Consider the following 21,805-nt stretch of genomic DNA (forward strand, 5'->3'; position numbering starts at 1 on the left):
GAATTAAAATTACTTGAGAAACAGCTTGTGCAGGAAAAATGAGATTTAATAAAACAAACAAAAAACACCTGACCCCTCTCTTTCCACTGAAAGCAGGAAATAAATCTCCCGTGTGAAGGTGCCCTCTCCATAGCAGGAGGACAGAAAGCATCCTTATCTGGAGTTTCCATTGTGTCTCAGTGGGTTAAGGACCCAACATGGTCTCTGTGAGGACATGGGTTCAATCCCTGGTCTTGCTCAGTTGGTTACAGGTCTGGTGTTTCTACAAGCGGTGGCTTGAATCCTTTGTTGCTACGGCTGTGGCATTGTAGCCATGGGGGGAGAAAAAAAAAAAAAAAAAGCATCGTTATCACCAGAGTCAGGAAACGAAGGCTAAGAAAGCTGTATAGACCAAGTCTGTTACTTCTTCATTAGTCAGCTACCCCCAGCCCAAGCTCCTTTGTTTTGTTAAATCTTCACAAACAGTTTCTTTGTCCAAAAATGATACATAAACAGCCTGCTTTGATCACTTACTATTGTCCCATTTCTCTAAGACCTCTCTGCATATGAACGAATTGCTTTTTCTTGCATCAGTTTAAATATTAAGCCAACCAAAAGAGCTCATGAAGGATGGGGGAAGTGATGCTTCATTATCCCAATAACCTGCCACGCCATTAACCCAGGTCTTTCATGCATGAGGCTGTGGATACTCTCAAAGGTTAATTTACTTGCCTGGGAGCACAGAACCCCTCTGGGCACAAGCCGAGGTTCTTGGCTTCCTTCCACATCAAGTTGCCCAATCAAATAAGGTAACACATGGGACTGCTTGGTAGCCTGTAAAACACTGTATAGACAATGGTATTACCATCCTCAGCAGTTCTGGCTCGCCTGGCTTTTACAGATAAGAAAACTGTGATTCAGACAGAGAAGTGAGGCAGTTCGCCAACATGACCCTGATAGGAACCAGGAGAGCTGGGACTGGAACCGGAGGAGCCTGGCCCCAAGTTGGTCAGGTCACCATGATCTCTGTACTTCACCCTGGGGACCTGTAGGGCCCAGGGGTCATGGGTAAGATGCTTTGCATAAAGACAGTGAAGCTTTCTACAGAGTTGAATTTATTGGGAGATTTGGGTAAACTATCCCTTTAGGTTAGAGTGATAAATCAGTGCATCAGAATGCAGCATTCACATAAGTTTCTATCATAAAACAAACTAATTTTGCTTTTGCAGCTGTAGTTGGGGATTAACCTCCCAGGCCCTCAGTGATACAGATTAATTCTCCTGGCCAGTAGGATACCTGGGAAGTTTGAGAAGCTCCTGCAACATCATACCCCCAAATCTTGGGGCTAAAGAGGTGGATACAACAAGGTCTTTTGTAACTTCTGGCGTTTTGGTACTGATGGAGGTACTGATGGAGGCGCTGGCTGCTCAAATGTGAATAAAGCTGCTCAGAACAGGGAGTTCCCACCGTGGCTCAGCAGTAACGAACCCAACTAGTATCCGCTCCGTGCCTGGTCTCGTTCAGCAGGTGAAGGACCCTGTAGCTGTTGCTGTGGCAGCTGTAGCTCTGAATCCACCCCTGGCCTGGGAACTTCCATATCCGGCAACTGCGGCCTTAAAATCAAAAACAAACAAACTGCTCCGACAAAAGGTGAGAGGCGTAGTGTTTCATTGTTTCATTGCTGTGTGTGTGCTGCTCTCACTTCCTGTGGACACCGTGGTGCCGTGTCCGCGGAGACTCCTGGGCTTGGATGAGACGCTTCCTTCCCGCCTCCCCGGCTTCACTGAGTGTATTTTCCCTCCTTGACCACTGGGGGTCACAAGCGCCCATAATAATGCTCCATCTCTTTCTAAATCAGCTAAGGAGTTTGCTTTCCGGGAAGGAGAGCTGTGTCTCTGCAGGCTGTGTTCTTTTGCCCGCTTCTTGATGCAAGCGGCAAGCGCCTGGACAGCGCGGGTTGGGATGAGCGAGGCGAAGGGGCGGAGCTTGGAGCCCAGAGACAGGTGAGTGGGCTGTTGACAGGGAAGCGGCCACCTCCCTGCTGGGGACCCCTGGAAGGGGCGGGCATAAGTGGGTGGTAAAGCTAGTGCGGGGCGATGACGGCAGTTCTTCCCATCAGCTTCACCCACAGACTAAATACCCTCCCCACGTGCTGCTAAGGGATAGCCAGGGTTAGGAACTGGCTTAAGATGAGCTCAGAGGCTACAGGCGAATCCACTTAAAGAAAACACTGAATAAGAAAAGGTTTAAATAACCGTGCATATGTTTTCTACATAGATTTTTGTATACAGGTTCTGTTTCGTATATAGATTCATTTGTTTTATTTTATAGACTCCACATATAAGTGATAAACCTATGGTTATCCAAGGGGAAGGGAGGGGAGAGGGATCAATTAGGTTAGCATGAACAGATACATACCACTGTACATGCAATAGATAAGCAACAGGATTTAATGTGTAATAGTGAGCCATATTCAATATGTTGTAATAGCCTATCGTGGAAAATAATATGAAAATATGTATATCACTGAATCACTTAACTGTATGCCTACACCACAGCCACAGCCACGCCAGATCTGAGCCTCCTCTGCGACCTACACCACAGCTCACGGCAACGCTAGATTCTTCACCCACTGAGCTAAGGGCAGGGATCGAACCCATGTCCTCATGGATACTGCTTGGGTTCGTTAACTGCTGAACCATGACTGGAACTCCTCTTTGGACCACATTGGACCGAAAGTGGTTTCCTAACTGTAGACTCTGGAGAGAAGAAAACTGGGCTGAGAGTCAGAACAGGGGTCTAAGTCGTGTCTTTGCCGTTAACTAAGTGATGTTGGGCTAATCGCTTGGATTTCCTGCTTTTTACCCTTGATAACAGTGGAGGAACACACCCACAGGTTCTTGTGAATGTCATATACAACAAAATAGCTAAAACGTCTTTGAAAAATTTTATTCCTCATATGTATGGTGATAATCTTGCAATATTTATGGAGATCTAAATTATAATTTCCCTCCTTTTTTTCTTGGCAAGACTTTCCTGGGTTCTGACAACCTTCCCAGGAATATTTCAGAGAGAAGCACCAATAGCCAATAAAATGTTCCAGATTTACTATTCATCTTATAAAAAATTTTTTTTGGGGGGGTCTTTTTAGGGCTGCACCAGCGGCATATGGAGGTTCCCAGGCTAGGGGATGAATCAAAGCTGTATCTGCCTCCTACACCACAGCCACAGCAATGCTGGATCCAAGCCATATCTGTGACCTACACCACAGCTCACGGCAATGCTGGATCCTTAACCCACTGAGCTAAGATAGGGATCGAACCCACGTCCTCACGGATATCAGTCGGAATCGTTTCCGCTGAGCCATGATGGGAACTCCCATCTTATAAAATTTATAAAAGCAAAATGAAATGCTTCTTGTCAATTTTCCCCCATGGGATCCAGCAAGGCACATTTTCACTTCCTTCACATACACCCCCTCATTTCCTCTTTTCCCACCTTCTTTCTGTCTTCCTTCCCTTTCTTCCCCTGAAAAGTAAGGGTGCAAAACTCCATTTGGCCAAATAAGACAGATGGGTAATATTTAGGGTTAGCAAGCCAATAGAGAAGACATTCTCCTACTCTGTTGTTGGAACTACAAATTGGCTTAGGCTTTTAAGAGTATCACGTGGCCATATTTCAAAAAATCCTAAGTGCATACCCTTTGACCCCATAAAGTTCACTTCAAGGAGTTCTCCTGCGGTGCAGTGGGTTAAGGATCTGGTGTAGTCACTGCAGTGGCTTGGGTTGCTGCTGTGTCTCGGGTTTGATCCCTGGCCCAGGAATTTCCACATGCTGTGGGTGCAGCCAAAACAAGGCAAAACGAAACAAAACAAAATAAAACAAATACCTCACTTTGAGGAATTACTTCTACAAAAATTACTTGCATAAATGTGCACTAAAGAGAAACGATAATCGCTTTGCTCTTTAAAATAATGAAAAATTGGAAAGGCTGCAAATGCTACCAAGAGGTTTATTACAGTACTGATGCCATGGAATTACTGGTATGCAGCCCTTTGAAGGAATTCAATAGATCTGTGTATCTACTGGCATGGAAAGATCTCTAAGACATTACAAGCCAGAAAACAAGTTTCCCTGTTCACTTCAATCATGGAACATATATTTATTTAGCACTTATATGTCAAGTGCTGGTATAGATGCAAGAGATACAGCAATGAACAATTCAGGTTGAATTTGCCTTTGACAGAGAATTTGCATTCTAGTTGAAGATCAATTTTTTTTTTTAAGGAGAAAAATATAGCATTATTGCTTTACCAGGCAAAGGGGGCTAGAGCAGGCTAATGCCGTAAAGCCTGTGCCCTCGGAGATCGATGTTTAAAGTGTGACCTCATTTAGGTTAAAAAGGATCATCATATGTGGATGTTTGTAAATGAGTAGGAAATGACTTGAAGCGTATGAAGATGAATTTGACATGGCCTCTGCTCGCGTGGGCTTTCAGTGGACAGGAAGGATGTTCCTGGTGACAGCATGAGCTCAGAGACAGGGACCTGGGGTGAATGGGCACAGCCCGAATGCCTGAGTCATGGGGAAGAGTGCACTGGGTCATGAGGCAGACGTGTGAGTCAGGCAGCTGTAGACTCATGGAAGGAGTGCTCTTTTTTTTTTTTAATGGTTGATTTACAGTGTTCTGTCAATTTCTGCTATATAGCAAATGACCCAGTTATACACATATATGCATTCTTTTTTTCCTATTATCTTTCATCATGTTCCATCACAAGTGACTGGATATAGTTCCCTGTGCTATACAGTAGGGAGAGAGGAGTAGTCTTAATTAATGATTTTTTTTTAAGGTATGCAAGCTGTTTAATTGTGGTTTTTCTTTGTTGTTGTCTTTTTCCCATTTCTTGGGCTGCTCTCAGGCAAGGTTCCCAGGCTAGGGGTCTACTTGGAGCTGTAGCCACCGGCCTGTGCCAGAGCCACAGCAACACAGGATCCGAGCCACGTCTGCGACCTACACCACAGCTCACGGCAACGCTGGATCCTTAACCCACTGAGCAAGGCCAGGGATTGAACCCGAAACCTCGTGGTTCCTAGTCAGATTTGTTATCCACTGCGCCACGACGGGAACTCCCACAAGCTGTTTAATTATTTAAAAATTTTTTATTGTAGTTGATTTACAATGTTCTGTCAATTTCTACTGTACAGCAAGGTGACAGTTATAATGTCAGTGTGTTTCTGACATTATGCTTCATCATGTTCTATCCCAAGTGATTAGATAACAGTTCCCTGTGCTACACAGCAGGATCTCTTTTCTTATCCACTCCGGATGTCATAGTTTGCATCTACTAACCCCAAACTCCCAGTCCATGCCACTCCCTCCTCCTCCCCCTTGGCAACCACAAGTCTGTTCTCCATGTCCATGAACTCGTTTCTTTTATGTAGACAGGTTCATCCGTGCCACATATTAGATTCCACATACAAGTGATATCCTATGGTATTTCTCTCTCTCTCTTTTTGACTTATTTCACTTAGTACAAGAGTCTCTAGTTCTATCCATGTTGCTGCAAATGGCATTATTTTGTTCATTTTATGGCTGAGTAGTATTCCATTTTGTATACATACCACATCCTCTTAATCCATTCACTGCTGATGGACATTTAGGTTGTTTCCATGTCTTGGCACTGAATTCTTGGCTGTGCTCTGTCACTGACTAGCTGTTTAGTTTAGTTTAGTTTTTTTTTTTTTTTTTTGCCTTTTAGGGTCACACTAGGGGCGTGTGGAGGTTCCCAGGTTAGGGGTCGAATCTGATCTACAGCTGCCGGCCTACACCACAGCCACAGCAATGTGGGATCTGAGCCGTGTCTGCAACCTACATCACGGCTCACAGCAACACCAGATCCTTAACCTATTGATTGAGGCCAGGGATTGAACCTGCAACTTCATGGTTCCTAGTTGGATTCATTTCTGCTGCGCCATGATGGGAACTCCTAGCCGTTTAGTTTTGAGTCTTTGAGTTTCCTCATCTGTAAAATGGGGAAAGAGATTTCTGCCTCAGAGGATTATGAGGGTTAAATCAAATTACACATGTGAGAGTGCTTTGCCATCTATAAGACATTACGAAAATATAAAATATGCTAATTACTAATAAGGGGCCAGACTGGGGAACCAGGGAAAGTTTTCAAATAGATTTTTCTTTTTTGGCTGCCCCTTGTCATGTGGAGTTCCTGGGTGAGGGATCAAATCCCAGCCAGAATTGCAGCCTACACCACAGCTGCAGCAACACCAGAGCCTTAACCCACTGCACTGGACTGGGGATCGAACTCACTTCCCTGCCATTGCAGAGACATGGTAGATCCCATTGCACCACAGTGAGAACTCCTCAAGTAGATTTTTCAACAAGCTTCAGAAAGCACTCTCTGGGGAGTGCCTCTTGTGGCTCAGCAGTTAACTAAGCTGACTAGGATCCATGAGGATGTGGGTTCAATCCCTGGCCCTGCCTAGTGGGTTTAGGATCTGGCATTGCTGTGAGCTGTGGGTCACAGACATGGCTCGGACCCTGCGTTGCTGTGGCTGTGGTGTCAGCCGGCAGCTGTAGCTCTGATTCGACCCCTAGCCTGGGAACCTCCATATACTGAATGTGCTGCCTTTAAAAAAAAAAAAAAAGAAAGAAAGTAAGAAAAAAAAAATGCTCTCTGGTAGCATTTAAAGTGTGCTCTGGCAGGAGGTTGAGGGGGTGGTTGCAACAGTGGAGATAAATGGTGATGAAAGGCACTGACCTTGGGGAAGGGCCCCGTATGAGAAGGAATTGTGGAGAAGGAGGGCAGTGGTGACCCCAGAGTTGTAGTCTGAGTGACTGAGATGGTAAGGATGACCTGAACTGAAATGGGTTCTTTATTTACGGGTTTAACGATGTTTATCGAGTGCATGTGTTTTCCCAGGAACTGGTCTGGAGGCTTGGGATGCATCCAGGAGCACCTCATAAGTGCCCTGTTCTCATGGCTTACATTCTGGAAGGGCATCGTAGGTCTCCGCCAGCTGCTAAAATGAGCACATAGCCCAGTCCAAGGATGAGGTTGAGTTGGTATAATATGACATGCAGACAGTGTGTCACTGTTTATGTGAGAGAGGCTTTGCATCTAGGACAGGTCTCTGAAAAGGTTGTAAGAATTTTTTTCTTTCTTACTTTTTATTATGAAAAATTTCAAACATACACAGAAGTAGAAAGATTAGTATAATGAATTCCCATGCATGCATCGCTAAACTTTATCTATTTAGCACCATCAGCACTCCTATCCATTTCCATCCCCCATTCTATCCATTTTATGTATTTATCTATTTATTTTTTATAGCAACAGCTTGATGTGGGATCTCAGCTCCCAGACCAGGGATTGAAACTGGGCTGCAGCAGGAAAAGTGCCTAAACGCTAGGCCATCAGGGAACTCCCCTAGTTTATCTTAAAGAAATTCTCAGACGTGGTATCCTTTCACTCATATGTATTAAATAAATTAATGTGTCTCTTTAAAAGATTAAGACATCTGATTTTACTTTATTATTACAATTTTTTTTATGGCAGCAACTGCTGCATATGGAAGTTCTCAGCTGAGCTGCAGCTATGACTTATGCTTCAGCAGCAATGCCAGATCCTTTAACCCACAGTGCCAGGCCGGGGATAGAACTCATGCCTCTGCAGCCACCTGAGCTGCTGCAGTTATTCTTAACCCACTGCGCCACAGCAGAAACTCCAAAGACTTTTTATTTATTTTTTTTAATTTTTAAATTTTTTTATTTTTTATTTTTTTGTCTTTTTGCCATTTCTTGGGCTGCTCCCGAGGCATATGGAGGTTCCCAGGCTAGGGGTCGAATCGGAGCTGTAGCCACCAGCCTACGCCAGAGCCACAGCTACTCGGGATCCAAGCCTCATCTTCGACCTGCACCACAGCAATGCCGGATCCTTAACCCACTGAGCAAGGCCAGGGATCAAACCCGCAATCTCACGGTTCCTAGTCGGATTCATTAACCACTGAGCCACGATGGGAACTCCTCCAAAGACTTTTTAGATATATGATTATTATACCACTGTCACTCCTTTAAAAATGAATGCTAATTCTTTCGTCTTTTTGCCGACTAAAACTATTCCGAGGTTGTTGATTTCATCTCTAAAGAGCTTATGGATGCAACTACAGTTTCGGGACTCCTTTTACCAAAGGAGTAGAAAGACCCAAAATAACATATTTGGAAATTTGTGTGCCATTTATATCTTGCCACACGGAGGAGGCAATAACAAATAAGTAAAGAAATAAGTGAAGCAGATAATTGCAGTTGATGCTAAGTACTGGAAGGAAAATAAAGCCAAGATGGTGTGGTTGTGCTGGGGGTGGAGGTGGGGACCTTCTCTTTTAGGAAAGACCCTCCAAAGGTGGGGTGAAAGTGGATCCTTTCAGAGTGAGGGCACATAGAGAGCAGAGACTCGGCCCATGAGGGGGCCAGGAGGCTTGAGTGAAGGGGGAGAATGGGACACTGGTAGCAGATGGGTTCAAATCATGCAGCCATGAGAAGGAGTCAGGAGTTTTTATTCTAAGTGCAAAGGAGAACCATTGGAGGGTTCTAAGCTCAGGAGCTGGCTACTTTACATTAATAAAAATATAGTCCTGGCTACTACATGGAAAATGGGGTGGCTTCAGCCAAGGTTAGAAGTAGGAATAGGGAGACTAATCTTGTACTTTTGACCTTATCCCTACATAACCAAGCAGGACCCAATGGGGACTTCCTGGAACAGAACCCCTCTTGTCCTCTGCCTGCCTTTTTTTTTTGGGGGGGTGCTGCAATGTGCAGCAGCTTGATATGGGATTAGGCCAGGGATTGAACCTGGGCCACAAGGGTGAAATAACTGGATTCTAACCACAAGATCACCAGGGAACTCCCCTCTGCCTGCCTCTTGTTCACAGAAAAAGTTTAGTTTCCTTAGGCTGTCCCCAAGTTCCAAAGAATAAATCTAATTAGAGAAGTGAGAAAATGTAAAGACAGAGAAAAATAGTCAAGGAAGACAAAATAATAATAATTTAGCCATTAAACAAAGTCAAGGACCTATAGTTCCTCCTCAAGGACTCTAGAAAATATTGTGAGCCATGCCCTTTGAGTTGTTTTGCAGATACTGGTACCTCTACCAGGTGGGAGAATTTATGCTGCCTGCAAGCACATGGACCCCAAATTGGTCTAAATCAGAAGGTTGATGGTGCTGACCTTGGTCACCTCATGAACAACCAATCAGAAGTATGTCCACAAGCTGACCACACACCCTGCAACCCTCTTCTTAGCACGTACCCTTTTTCTTTTTTCCCCTACGTAATCCTGGAGCAAAACCCAGGGAGTTGGTTCTTTGGGACATGAGTCCGCCTTGTCCCCAGGATTGTCAGCTTCCCCAGCTATCTTCCTTATATGCCAGACTTGTCTTTCAGTATTGGGTTCTTGAGTGACAAGCAATCAAACATGAGTTCGGTAACACCTATAGAATGATAGCAGAGCATGGAAAGAATTGGATATACGTGGAAGGTTTTCTTACAAGGAGATGAAAGAGAACCAGCAGGTTTGAGGATGGCTGTGGTAACTTCATTTTTAAAGAGTAAAGGATAAGGTGCTAGTGGACTGGATAAGGTTCTTTGAGGGCATTTGTCAAAATAACAGGATTGGTCCTTCCTGGTGGGTTCATGCTGTAGTGAGAAGCCTGGTGTCCAGTTGGTGTCCCCTTCCTGTGAGCCCTCACCCCCAGCTCACACCAGCATCACAGTCTTGACACAGTGATTCTCATCCATGCCCCACTTCTTTCAGAGACGGAAGAATCCCGTTCTCTAAGAAAAATCTGCTACAGCTACTGCCTTGGAGAAGGTCTTCCTTCTCAGTTTGGGGGACGTAAATCTTTCCTATGAGTCTTCTAGACTCACAATAACATCGGCAGTAATTGAGGTGGGAAAAACTGGAGACAAGTTTGGTTCGGGCATCCTTTGTCCCTATTTCACCCAGGATCTCCCTCTGCAGAGGAGGGGCGATAAGGAACAGCCATGAGAGGAGACAGGGATGGAAGGTGTGAGTGAGTTTTCACTCCGCAGAAAAATATTCTCATTCATCTGAGAAGCAGGTTTCAGCTTAGTGCGTGTTCAGTACCATGTCAGGCACTAATGGGGCTAAAAAAAGGCAAAGGAAGGTACATGTCATCTTCGACTATTCTGGTCTAATGAGAGGGAGAGGGTACATTTATCAGAAACCAGTAGGGAGCCAAGTGGAGTATAAAATAAAGGTGAAATAGACTAGAGGGGTCAACACGAGTAAGAAATGAAATCAACATTTTTTCCAAGGATGCTTGAGGAACACCTGCCTTATTTCCCCAGCCCTAGCATCACCCCATCACCTTAGTGTCAGGATTCTCTGTCTTTCCCCAGAAAGTACCAGTTTTATTGGGAAAGGAGCGATATAGTTTTAGCTATCATATTATCTTTTTTTTTCTTCTTTCTTTTTAGGGCTGCACCTGCAGCATAGGGAAGTCCCCAGGCTAGGGGTCAAATCATAGCTGCAGCTCCTGACCTACACCACACCCACAGCAGCACCAGAGCAGAGCCGCATCTGTGACCTTCACCACAGCTCAGGGTAATGCTAGATCCTTAACCCATGGAGCTGGGCCAGGGATTGAACCCGAATCCTCATGGGTACCAGTCAGCTTGTTATTATTGAGCCACAACAGGAACGCCTACCTATCATATTTTCTAAAGCAAAAAATCTAGACAGCGTGACAGTGAATTTTTTTCTCCCTACTTCTTAAAATTATTATATGAAAAATTGATAAAGGTATACGAATTAGATCACACTTGATTGTCCAATTAACAAATATTCTTATTGAAGAAAGTTACACTTAGGTGTACTGGAAAATCTACATCGGACGTCCTAGGACATTCTTTGTTGCTTTGTCAGTGCCCACATCCAGCCGCTGCAAGTCTCAGCCAAACACTGATTTAAAAAAAAAAGAATGAACTCACATCGGGAGAAGACGGACAGGAAGAGAAAGGCTGGGACAAGGGGCGGGGGAGCAACAGCAGAGAAATTCAGGACAGTTGATGATGAAGGAAAAACAATTTGAGGAACAGAGAAGGGACCCGAGCACATCAATTAAAGGGACCCGAGCACATCTGCCCTAGGGTATGTGTGGCATTCCCTGCACACCCAAGACATTTGAAAAATAAGCTACAAGGCTCTTCAAGGGGTATGTAGTCCTATTTGTGTTTTCTGCGAGGTGAGAGCAAGACAACTGGGCTGAGTTATCTCAGACTGTGCCACAAAGAGTGGGAATGACTAAAGGTGCCAAAGGTGCTGCCTGGGAGCTCCCATTGTGGCGCAGCGGTAAATGAATCCAGCCAGGAACCATGTGGTTTTGGGTTCGATCCCTGGCCTCGCTCAGTGGGTTAAGGATCTGGTGTGGCTGTGTGCTGTGGTTGTAGGTTCCAGACATGGTTCAGATTCTGAGTTGCTGTGGCTGTGGTGTAGGCCGGCAGCTGTAGCTCCGATTCGACCCCTAGCCTGGGAACCTCTATGTGCCACAAGTGTGTCCCTAAAAAGCAAAAAAAAAAAAAAAAAAAAAAGAAGGTGCTGCCTGCATTTTCCAACCAAGAATGGGAGGAACCCAAGGTCTGACAACAGAACAAGATATTTGACCATAAGGGAAAATCATGAAGAGTCTGGGTCCTGGGATTGGCTTTTTTTTTTTTTTTTGTCTTTTTGCCTTTTCTAGGGCTGCTCCCTCGGCATATGGGGGTTCCCAGGCTAGGGGTCTAACTGGAGCTGTAGCCGCCAGCCTACACCACAGCCGCAGCAACGCGGGACCCGAGCCGTGTCTGCGACCTACACTACAGCTCACAGCATTCTCGGATCCTTAACCCATTGAGTGAGGCCAGGGATCGAACCTCACATCCTCATGGATCCTAGTTGGGTTCATTAACCACTGAACCATGAAGGGAACTTGCAGGTTTTATGTATTTTACATTTTTATATTTTACACATGAGCAAACTAAGGCACAGAGAGGTTAAACAGTTCGTCCAGGGTCACACAGCTAGGATTCTGGCTCCTGGGTTAACTACCACACTATCATCTTAGAGATGTTATTAATTGGAATGACAGTTATAGGCAAGAGGCTTTGGAATCAAACAAACCTGGGCCTGCCAGTTCTCAGCTCTGTGGCCTTGGGAAAATTAATATTACATGCCTCAGTTTCCTCATCGGTAAAATAAGCATAATAAACTTATCTGTCTCAGAGAGTTGTCATTTGGAAAAATGCATAGGAAGTGGTAAATATCTAAATATGGTCAATAAATGATTCTTGTTATTAGATGCGGCCCTGGCCAGGGAATGTGGATGCAGAAGAAAAAAAGAGATACAGGAGTGGAGGGTGATAAGAGAAGTCTGGGGGTGTAGACCCCACAATTAGCACAACCTTATTTTGCTTCCTCCGAACAGTGAAGGTAGGTCCTGGATGCCAGAGGGATCCTGTGTACAGGAGTGGAGGCAGGGACCAGCCGTGGGGGTGGGGGTGGGGGTGTGCTTGGGGGGAGCCAGTGGGCAGTGAATTCTCAGGAACTCCATCCAAGGATGGAGAATCTGGTCTCCCCTTAGGACAGGCCATTTTCCAGGCCAAACCATCCATGTCCTCAAGAGCCGATCAGAGACAACTAATCAATCGCTGGCTGGCAGTGCTCTGCCCCCTGCCTGATGGCACAGGTGATGACAGGCCTTTACAAACAGGCCCTGGTATATAGGTGACTTTGAGGCCAAAGATACAGTTATTGCCCTGGGTTATGGGCTTCTCCATGCACAGGAGCAGACTCAAATCCCTATACTAAAGAAGGCTTCAGGTGGCTGTAGATATTAGTCTGGGGACTAAGCCAGGTCAGGCCCTGGCAAATTAACTTTTTGGAAAAAAATTAAGCAATTGCAGGGAGAGCATAGAGCCAGTCACTTGTGTTTAAAATCCTGTCCGTGGAGTTCCCACTGTAGTGCAGTGGGTTAAGGATCTGGCATCGTAACTGCAGTGGCTCGGGTTCGATCCCTGGCTTGGGAATTTCTACATGCTTCATGTGTGACCACAAAAAAAAAAAAAGTAGAATAAAAAAAGAATAATAATAATAAAATTCTGCCCTAGGCTGAGTGTCCCATTCAACTGGCCTTGGAGGCAAAGGTCCACTATTTTTTTGTGTGTGTGTGTCTTTTTTTTGCCATTTCTTGGGCCGCTCTCGTGGCATATGGAGGTTCCCAGGCTAGGGGTCTAATCGGAGCTGTAGCCTCCAGCCTACACCAGAGCCACTGCAATGCTGGATCCTTAACCTACTGACCAAGGCCAGGGATCGAACCTTCAACCTCATGGTTCCTAGTTGGATTCGTTAACCACTGAGCTATGATGGGAATTCCCAAAGGTCCACTATTGACTGAGGCCCTTGTTGGCTGCTAACAGCCAGTCTCTGGGGAAGGGGCTGGGTCTGCCAACAACATCTCTGCAGGGGCACCAGGTTTTCTCCTGAAAGAAGCGTGTCCCTGCGGGACAGAAGGGTGGTTACACACCCCACCCAGCTGAGACTCCAGGAAGATAGATCGATGGGCAGCCTCTGCTCCCACACGTGGAGGCCACGTCGGCTCTTATAGGACCTCACTTCCTTATGGCTCATCCCTTGGCTGGTTTCCCAGTGACTCAGTCCCCGTGGCCCCAGGTTTCAAAAGCAAACATTAAGGTCCCAAAATATATTTCCTTCTGTGGAAGTCAAAACCATCCCAACTTGGCTGTAGCCCTTTCATTTGAATTTTTTTCGCTTCTAATTTTCAGCTTGTATTTATTTTTACTAGGAAAACATACTGCTCCGTAAATTGTAAACTTTACACAACAAACTTATTTGCAGAACAGAGGGCAATTGACAAACTTTGAACACAAACTTATGGTTACCAAAGGGGACAGGTAGAGGCGGGGAAGACCTGGGGCTTTGGGACTGGCCTATGCACACTGAGGTTTGTGGAATGACTGGCCAACGGGGACCTGCTGTGTAGCACAGGGAACTCTGTCCAATATTCTGTGATCATCTATATGGGAAAAGAATCTGAAAGAGAAAGGATGTGTGTGTGTGTGTGTGTGTGTGTATAATTGAATCACTTTATTGCACAGCCAAAATTATCACAACATTGTAAATCAATGATAAATATATAATTATAAACGTTATAATAAAACCTTCAAATTAAAAAAAAACCTTTCACTAAAGCAAAAATTAAACAATTTAAATTACATGTAAATGATAATAAATAATCCATCCTAGACGGCATAGGATAATAGAGAACCACGGACCTGATTTCACTGAATTTCAAGGCAAGGGTCAGTCTTTTCTGCTCGAACACCGAGCTGTTAGATTAGATTCAAATCTGAGACACTCGGACAGTCATTCTCATGCTGCTGTTTCCCCCGAAGGGAAAGAAAAAGGCAGAAGAGTTAAAGATCATGCAACCAGCAGCGGAGAGCATCTCCTGCTCTGACCCTGCCAGAACCAGCTGGGTCCCGGGACCACGCGTCAGGTCTCGCCACGGGCCTGTGCGGGGTCACAGGAGGAGGCCTGCCCAGAGGTGGGTTTTTGTTGTTGTCGATTTGTCTTGTTTTGCTCCTTTGTGGTATGATATCCCTCTTTCCAGACTATTCTTCACCTCAGGAAAAGAGTAGGGCAGCTTCACACTGCCAAGCAGGGGCCCAGCTTCTACGTGATCTCTGTAATAAGTGTCTTTTGCAAAACTCACAGAAACATTTTCTTCCAGGGTTCAACCTGACCAACATCCTCAAGCTTTTGAGGTGGAGAAGAATCTAGAGGGTTTATTTTTTATGTATTTGTTTTTTTAATTGTTATTTCCCCAATACGATTTTTTGCCTGTACAGCATGGTGACCCAGTTACACACATGTGTATGCATTCTTTTTTCTCACATTATCATGCTCCGTCAAAGTGACTAGACGTAGTTCCCAGTGCTACACAGCAGGGAGTCCAGAGGTTTTACTATCCCCCAACCACTAGAACAAAACCACATCAGGCTTTGAATTATCCTAGCTCTTGAGATCCACTAGCTGAATCTCAGCTTCCTCACAGCACGCGGGAATCCGCATCATCTCACAGAGAGGTGGGGATTAAATGAAAGTAGCCCCATGTCTCCTAGCACATAGTGAATACTCAATATTTGCTGTGGCTGCTATTTTATTTAATCAATTAATTTATTTTGGACCACTGCATGCAGCGGCTTGACGTGGGATCTCAGTTCCCAAACCAGAGATTGAACCTGGGCCGCAGCGGTGAAAGTGCCAATCCCAACCACTAGGCCACCATGGAACTGCCTGCTATTATTGTTGCTTATAATATTACTCAAAGGGCAAGTAGCTCTTTCAGTCATGTTGCAACTGATTATCTAAAGAAAGTTTTATTTTTTATTTTTTTAGGGCTTCACCCAAGGCATATGGAATTTTCCAGGCTAAGGATCAAATCGGAGCTATAGCTGCCAGCTCCCGTCACAGCCACAACAACGTGAGATCTGAGCCACATCTGCTCCCTATGCCACAGCTCATGGCAACGCTGGATTCTTAACCCACTCAGCGAGGCCAGAGATCAAACCCTTGACCTCATGGTTACTGGCCATGTTCGTTTCCGCTGCGCCACAATGGGAACTCTCAGTTAGTACTATTTTTTTAATGGCCACATCTGTGGCATATGTAAGTTCCCAGGCTAGGGGTCGAATAGGAGCTGCAGCTTCTGGCCTATGCCTCAGCAACAGCAATGCCAGATCCCAGTTGCATCTGGGACCTGCTGTGGCAATGCCAGATCCTTAACACACTGAGTGAGGCCAGGGATCCAAGCTTCGTCCTCACAGATACTATATTAGGTACTCAACCCGGTGAGCCACAATGGGAACTCCTGGTAAGTATATATATATATATATATATATATATATATATATATTGTCTTTTTGCCTTTTCTAGGGCCGCTCCTGCGGCATATGGAGGTTCCCAGGCCAGGGGTCGAATCAGAGCTGTAGCCACCGGCCTACACCAGAGCCACAGCAACTTGGGATCCGAGCCACATCTGCAACCTACACCACAGCTCATGGCAACGCTGGATCCTTAACCCACTGAGCAAGGCCAGGGATCGAACCCACAACCTTATGGTTCCTAGTCAGATTCTTTAACTACTGCACCATGACGGGAACTCCTGGTAAGCAGCATATTTTTAAAGCTGTTTACAGCACCTTTATTTATAATAGCCAAAAATGAGAATCAGCAATCAGCTCAGGTGACAAACAGGTGAATGATTAAACTGTGATACAGACTATGGAATGACCCTCCGCGCGCATGTCCCTCCAACAAGGAAGGAACCATGAATACATGCAGCACGTGGCATGAATGATGGTGAGTGAGGCCTAAAAGCCAATCTCCAGAAGTTACAAATTGTATGGTTCCATTTATATAACATTTTGAAAATGACGTAATGTTAGGAGCAGAGATGAGAGATGGGGGTGTGGTGGGAAAGTGGGGGAGATCATTAAAGGGCAACATAAGGGACCCTTGTAGTGTTGAAACTGTTCTGTATCTTGACTGTGGGTGTGAACACAGGAACTACAGAGGTGATAATATTGTATAGAATTATACACACACACGTATAAGCACAAATGAATTCTCATAAAACATGTCAATGTCAATATTCTGATTATATTAACTAGAGTTTTACAGATGTAACCCTTGGGGGAAATCAGGAAAAGTAAGCATATTTTGTTTTTGTTTCCTGTTTTTTCTTTTCTTTTCTTTTTTTTCGTCTTTTCTAGGGCTGCACCCGTGGCATATGGAGGTTCCCAGGCTAGGGGTCGAATTGGAGCTGTAGCCACTAGCCTATGCCACAGCCACAGCAACACCAGATCCTAGCCACATCTGCAAACTACACCACAGCTCACGGCAAAGCTGGATCCTTGGCCCACTGAGCAAGGCCAGGGATCGAACCTGCAACTTCATGGTTCCTAGTCGGATTCGTTAACCACTGAGCCATGACCGGAACTCCTTTTTTTTCTTTTTTCTTTTTTCTTTCTTTTTTTTTTTTTTTTTTTTTTTTAGCATATGTTGATTTGTATTTAGATTTGAGGACAGGTGTAAGGACTGTCTGTCTTGCTCATTTTTGTAACCCGAGGACAAGCCACAGGTGTTTATAATGTTGATTAACTTTTTAAAGAAACCACTTGGGAATCGTGAGCTCTCTCCTTTGTCTCTCTCCCTTCCCTGCTCCAGGATTTGACTTTCCTACCATATAATTTCATTTACCAGTGGCAGCCACTGTTGGTTTTACCTATTGTGAGAAGAATCCTCTTTACCTTAAGAGGCCATCAGCTGGAGCACTGGAAGCAATTACCACTGTTCTACACTTGGATGTCAACGTGGGAACTGCTCTCTGTGGCAGACATTCTTTCCGCATTGGAAGGGAAGCCGGCAAAAGTGGGGCAGGGCACAGATGTCTGGCAAACCCCTCAACAGATTCTGTTGAGTGGAGATTGGATTGGAGATTCCATTCCTCAAGGTGGCTCCCTTCTCTAGCCCAATATCTCAGCCCCAAGCTTACTTCTTCCAGGATGTCTTCTCCATTCCTTGAATGTCATACCCTCTCTCTTAAATCAGGGCACGCTTCTCCATCACCTTGACTGTGATGGTAGCTCCAACCTCCCATCATCACGCTTTTCTCTCGAGATTGGCTTTAGTTTGTCTTGTTGATGGAGAGGTGGATTCTATTTTGGCGGAGGATGTGTGAATCGCCCAGAGCCCATAGTTTATGTTAGGGCTCACTCTTGGTGTTTACGTTCTATGGGTTTGGACAAATGTAATGACGTGGATCCACCACTGTGGTTTCATACGCAGTAGTTTCCCTGGCCTAAAAAATCCTCTGTGCTCTGCCTAGTCACTGTTCTTTCTCCCCTGGCCCCTGGCATCACTGATCTTTATACTGTGTCCATGGTGTTGCCTTTTCCAGAAGGTCATATAGTTGGAATCATATACTATGTAGCCTTTTCAGATTGGTTCCTTTCACTCAGTAATATTCACTTAAGATTCTTCCATGTCTGTTCATGGTTTAACATCTCTGTTTAGTGCTGAACCATGTTTCACTGTATGACTGTTCCACAGTTTCTTTATCCATTTACCCATCGAAAAACATCTTGATACTTTCTAACTTTTGGAAATTATGAACAAAACTGCTATAAACATCTGTGTGCAGGTTTTTGTGTCGAGATAAGTGTTCAGCTTCTTTGGATAAATACCAAGGAGTGAATTGATGGATCACGTGGTTTTTGTAAGAGTGTGTTTAATTTTGTAAGAAACCACCGAACTGTCTTCCAAAGTGGCTGTACCATTCCCCTGAACTTTTAAGACACAGCCTGGTCAGCTGTGCCAGGACACAGCATGGACTGACTGACTTTCTTTCTTTCTTTCTTTCTTTCTTTCTTTCTTTCTTTCTTTCTTTCTTTCTTTCTTTCTTCCTTCTTTCCTCCCTTCCTCCCTTCCTCCCTTCCTCCCTTCCTCCCTTCCTCCCTTCCTCCCTTCCTCCCTCCCTTCCTCCCTTCCTTCTTTCCTGTCTCTTTTTAGGGCCACACACATGGCATACAGAGGTTCCCAGTCTAGGGGTCAAATCGGAGCTGTAGCTGCCAGGATATGCCAGAGCCACAGCAAAACAAGATCCGAGCCACATTTGTGACCTATACCACAGCTCACGGCAACACCAGATCCTTAACCCACTGAGCGAGGCCAGGGATCAAACCCGCATGCTCATGGATGCTAGTCAGGTTCGTTAACCACTGAGCCATGACAGGAACTCCCGGCATGGATTTCTTAGGGAGCGAGTACCCCAATGCCTAAGGTCCAAAGGTCTTTAGATACCTCTTGTGGGTATGTGTGTGGTCATATTCCAGGGCAGCAGAGGACAAGTACCCTGTGTTTCATACTCAGTTAGCCAATTGTGTGTTGTTGGTGAGTCAGAACTGGGGCAATGTGTATTCGACTCACCTCTCCTGCGGCTGTGCAGGTGTTCACAGCCAGAGGAGTGCTGCTCTGTGTTTGCTACATGTACCCTTGTAAGAACAAGTTCCTGGTCGAATTCGTTAACCACTGAGCCACGACGGGAACACCCCACAATCTTTTTTTTTTTTTCATATTCATGCACCACAATTCTTTTTTAAGTCTCTTTTTTATTAAAGCAGATTTGACTTACAATGTTGTGCCAATTTCTGCTGTACAGCAAAGTGACCCAGCCTCTCTCTCTCTCTCTCTCTCTCTCTCACACACACACACACACATACAGAGATACATTCTTTTTCTCATATCATCTTCCATCACCTTCTATCCCAGAGATTGGACACTGGTCCTCGTGCTATAGAGTAGGACCTCATTGTCTAAACAATTCTTCAAATTCAATCTCTCCCATCCCTTGATCCCACCTCTTCCCATGACCCAGCAGCACCCCTGCCCCTCGTGTTCTCATCATCTTCCATTTAATGCCATCCTGCCATCCGAGGGTCCATCTTCCCATCATGCCCTTGCACTTCCTTCAGAGAGTTACTCCTTGCTGGCAAATCAAATTCCTGAGCCAAGTTCACTCTGCCTTCTCTGTGTCTCTCCTGAGCAGCTCCAACTTGCTGCTTGACAACTACCGACAAGGCTGACCAGCTTTGTTTAAACTCCATCATCCTAAGCTGTACAGGGGCGATCGCTCTGACACACCTGTCATGCTTTCCTACTTAAAGTTCCCATTTTCTGAAATAACATTTCAGACCTCCTGTCTTCACATCTCCCACACTCTTTCCTCCCCAACCCAGCTAATGAGGTAGCTTCGAACTCCTGAGAACATGCCAGCTGGAGAGGAAATCCCTCATCACACACCAGCCTAGAAACATCTTTGGATTTGCACTGGCTTCTGCTTCCTTTTCACTGTAGAGGAGAAAGTGGCTCTCCCCTAATAATACTCTTCCTTCCTTGGCCTCTGGATGGGCTCATTTTCCAAGGAATTTGTTCCTTTAATTATTATCTCCTTCTCTTGCATCTTCACACCATAGAGTCCCTCCCTTTCCACTGGATCCTTTTTTCTTTTTTGGAGGGTGGAGTGGGACGGAAGTGGGAGAGTATAATTTACATACAATAACTCAAATAACATCCCAGAAATTTATTTCATGCTCCATTCCAATCAGTCATCCCCACAGGCAACCACTGCTCTGAGTACTCTCACTATAGATCGTTTTTTCCTATTTTTGGATGTCATATAATTGGAACGGTATAGAATGTACCTTTTTGTATCTAGCTTCTTTTACTCAATATAATATTTTTTAGATTAATGTGTGTTGTTGTATATATATCAGGGTTTTTTTTTGGTTTTTGGTTGTTTGTTTGTTTGTTTTTTCTGGCTGTGCCTGCAGCATGTGGAATTTCCCAGGCCAGAGATCAAACCTGTGCTGCAAATGTAACCAGAGCCACAGCAGTGAAAAGTCAGATCCGTAACCTGCTGAGCCACCAGGGAACACCTGTATACCAGCAGTTTCTATTGCTGAGTGGTATTCAGCAATAATGTGTGAATATACCACAATTTGTTGACCCATTTATCTGTGGGTGGACCTTTGGGCGGTGTCCAGGTTTGGGCTACGCTATGTAAGGCTGCTGTGGGCATTCTTGCACAAGTCTTTTTGTGGACCTAACATTTCATTTGTTTCATTTGCATTTCATTTCCGGTCATAAGATGGTGCATGTTTAATTCTACAAGGAACTATCCAAGAGCTCTTTAAAGTGGCTGCACTACTTTGCAGTCTCATAAAAGCAATGTATGAGAGTTCCTGGTACTTTACCTCCTCACCCAATAGAGGATTATCTGTTGTTTTGATTTTAGTGATTCTAGCGATGTAAAAAGAGCGTAAGACAATGCTTGGCATAAAATCACCCTCAAGAGAGATGAGCAATTGTTATTGTCAGTGTAAGTGCTGGAACATTTCAAAATAAAGAGCATCTAAGTGTCTTCTTTCTCATAACCATAAGACACTCTTCTTTTTGTTCTAACCCCTCCAAAAAACATATTTAAGTATTACCATGTTTAGCTAGATGTTCCTAAATCTATTAAAGTATTGTCTTGGCTTTATAAAGGGGACAGGGCAGAGACCTCACCAATACCGCCCACGATAAATGGCTAGTGCTCAATAAATAGCACAGGTTAGGAGTTCCCGTCGTGGCGCAGTGGTTAACGAATCCGACTAGGAACCATGAGGTTGCGGGTTCGGTCCCTGCCCTTGCTCAGTGGGTTAACGATCCGGCATTGCCGTGAGCTGTGGTGTAGGTCACAGATGCGGCTCGGATCCCGAGTTGCTGTGGCTCTGGCGTAGGCTGGCAGCTACAGCTCCGATTAGACCCCTAGCCTGGGAACCTCCATATGCCTATGCCGTGGGAGCGGCCCAAGAAATAGCAAAAAGACCAAAAAAATAGCACAGGTTATATTGTCTTTCCCCTGCAGCTGTCTAGAGACAGCTCTTTTGCTCTGGGATTTGTCCCCATAGCCTGGGAGTTCTCTTTGGCCCTTCACAACCCCGTGGGAACCTCAAACCTGCCCTTCTGACAACCCATCAATCAGCAGGTCCCCAGGAACTGCATCTTCTCCAGTCCGCAAACTTGGAGGATTGTCTAGGGGGATTCTGTGTTCTGGGGCGTGGCGGTGTGCCCAGGCACTGAGGCCTGACCTGGGCCAGGCACGTGCTGGGCTCCCGGTGGCAGCGCCGT

At 45.1% G+C, this 21,805-nt stretch overlaps 1 protein-coding gene across 1 annotated transcript; it reads left to right on the plus strand.

The window, feature by feature from the left end:
- The first annotated feature begins 926 nt into the window (after window positions 1-926).
- LOC146399796 (uncharacterized) lies at window positions 927-21,066 on the plus strand. The gene is made up of 4 exons (XM_084978589.1): window positions 927-987; window positions 1,843-1,982; window positions 14,464-14,615; window positions 17,300-21,066. Exons 1-4 carry the CDS (start codon window positions 927-929, stop codon window positions 17,304-17,306), a joined length of 360 nt encoding a protein of 119 aa, XP_084834715.1. The 3' UTR covers window positions 17,307-21,066.
- The last annotated feature ends 739 nt before the right edge of the window (window positions 21,067-21,805 follow it).

The sequence above is a fragment of the Sus scrofa genome, chromosome 9, assembly GCF_054392235.1.
Source record: "Sus scrofa isolate SSC_HxYL_T2T_F1_AM1 chromosome 9, Sscrofa_HxYL_maternal_Yorkshire_Landrace_v2.0, whole genome shotgun sequence".
NCBI classification, from domain to species: domain Eukaryota; kingdom Metazoa; phylum Chordata; class Mammalia; order Artiodactyla; family Suidae; genus Sus; species Sus scrofa.